This window comes from Otolemur garnettii, unplaced genomic scaffold, assembly GCF_000181295.1.
Source record: "Otolemur garnettii isolate 467f Iridium unplaced genomic scaffold, OtoGar3 scaffold00118, whole genome shotgun sequence".
In the NCBI taxonomy this organism is placed as follows: Eukaryota; Metazoa; Chordata; class Mammalia; order Primates; family Galagidae; genus Otolemur; species Otolemur garnettii.
Window position 1 is genome coordinate 2,490,241 of NW_003852513.1, and position 1,916 is coordinate 2,492,156.

General features: G+C 46.3%; 1 protein-coding gene across 1 annotated transcript in view; it reads right to left on the reverse strand.

Annotated features, from left to right (window-relative positions):
• MDN1 (midasin AAA ATPase 1) overlaps positions 1 to 1,916 on the reverse strand; it is a 181,737-nt gene that overhangs the window by 138,812 nt on the left and 41,009 nt on the right. The window contains exon 11 of the mRNA XM_012809944.2: positions 505 to 586. Coding sequence (XP_012665398.1) covers positions 505 to 586 — 82 coding nt within the window. The remainder of the gene's footprint in view (positions 1 to 504; positions 587 to 1,916) is intronic.

Below are 1,916 nucleotides of genomic sequence, written 5' to 3' on the forward strand. Positions count from 1 at the left end.
CCGCCACCTTAGGTGTATGTGGCTGGCGCCTTAGCCACTTGAGCCACAGGCGCCAAGCCCCAATTAGCTTTTTGTTTGTTTTTTGGAGACAGAGTCGCACTATGTTGCCCTCAATAGAGTGCCATAGCATCACAGCTCACAGCAACCTCAAACTCTGAGGCGTAAGCGATTTTCTTGCCTCAGCCTACGAAGAAGCTGGGACTATAAGCGCCCACCACAATGCCTGGATATTTTTGGTTGCAGTTGTCATTGTTGTTTAGCAGGCCTGGGCTGGTATGAACCCACCAGCCTTGGTGCACAGGGCCAGCCCCGTAACCACTGAGCTGTTATTGCCGATCCCTGATTAGCTTTAAGGCACCTTTAGTTTAGTGTTAACTAGCTATAGGTAAGCAGCCAGACTGAGACTAAAGGAAAAACTCTGATAGCAACCCAGGGACAGAAAACAGCAATGGAAATTAACAGCCTTATTGAGCAATGTGAAAACACAGTATGACAGTATCTTACCTCTTGAAAAATACTGAATGATGGTGATGAAGATGAACTGTCAAAGCTGTGAGCAATCCTATTACACCAATTCAGTAGATCCCTTTTTAAAAAAGAGAAGAAATAGAAGACCAAAGACATCAGAATTTAGTCAGCCCACTTTAAGTCTGGGCACATCTGACAACTTTCTCCTTTTTTGGGAGGGATGTGAAGTTAATAAGTGTTAGGGAGGGTCCCTGTAGCTCAGTGATTAGGGCACCAGCCACATGCTCCAGGGCTGGTGAGTTCAAACCCAGCCCAAGCCTGTTAAACAAAACAAACAAACAAACAACAACAACAAAAAATAGCCGGGCATTGTGGTGGGCGCCTGTAGTCCCAGCTACTAGGCCGACTGAGGCAAGAGAACTGCTTGAACCAAAGAATTTGAAGTTGCTGTGAGCTATGACACCACGGCACTATGACACCAAGGGTGACTAAGTGAAACTCTGTCTCAATTTAAAAAAAAAAAAAAAAAGTGTCAGGCAAAGACTAAGTGAAGGTTCCCAGCCTTTACTCCTGCCAGGAAGTGAGCTGGTACTCATTTCTCCCCGACCAGTGGGACAGGACAAAAGCAACTAACTCAGATCAAAACAAGGAGCTGCCCATTTCTAATTGTCACTTCAAAAAGTAAAGTCAGCCACTAAGAATGGAGGAGGAGGCTGGGCACAGCGGCCTACGTCTGTAATCCTAGCATTCTGGGAGGCCGAGGTGAGCAGATTGCGTGTTCAGAAGTTTAAGCCCAGCCTGAGCAAGAGCAAGAACCCATCTCTAAAAATAGCTGGACATCATGGTAGGAGCTTATAGTCACAGCTACTCGGAAGGCTGAGGCAAGAGGATCACTTAAGCCCAAGAGTTTGAGGTTGCTGTGAGATATGATGCCACAGCACTAAACCCCAGGGCAACTGAGTAACTGTCACACAAACACACAAAGAACGGAAGAGGAACAGCCACAGACCTCACTATATACAGCAAAATAATGTAAGACAACTTATATAAGACCCGAAGGGTCAGAAAAGGGCATCTAATGCAAGAATTATGTTAGTTTAACTATTTCCAAGGTTGTCTTTAAAAGTTATTTTATGTATATATTTTTGGGGAGTTTTTTGAGAGAGAGGCTCACTCTGTTGCCCTGGGTACAGTGCTATGGCATCATAGCTCATGGCAACCTGAAACTCTTGGGCTTGAACAATCCTCCCGCCTCAGTCTCCCAAGTAGCTGGGACCACAGGCGCCCAACACAACATCCAACTAGTTTTTCTTTTTTTTTTTTTTGAGACAGTGCCTCAAGCTGTCCCCCTGGGTAGAGTACCGTGGCATCACAGCTCACAGCAACCTCCAACTCCTGGGCTCAAGCGAGTCTCCTGCCTCCGCCTCCCAAGTAGCTGGGACCACAGG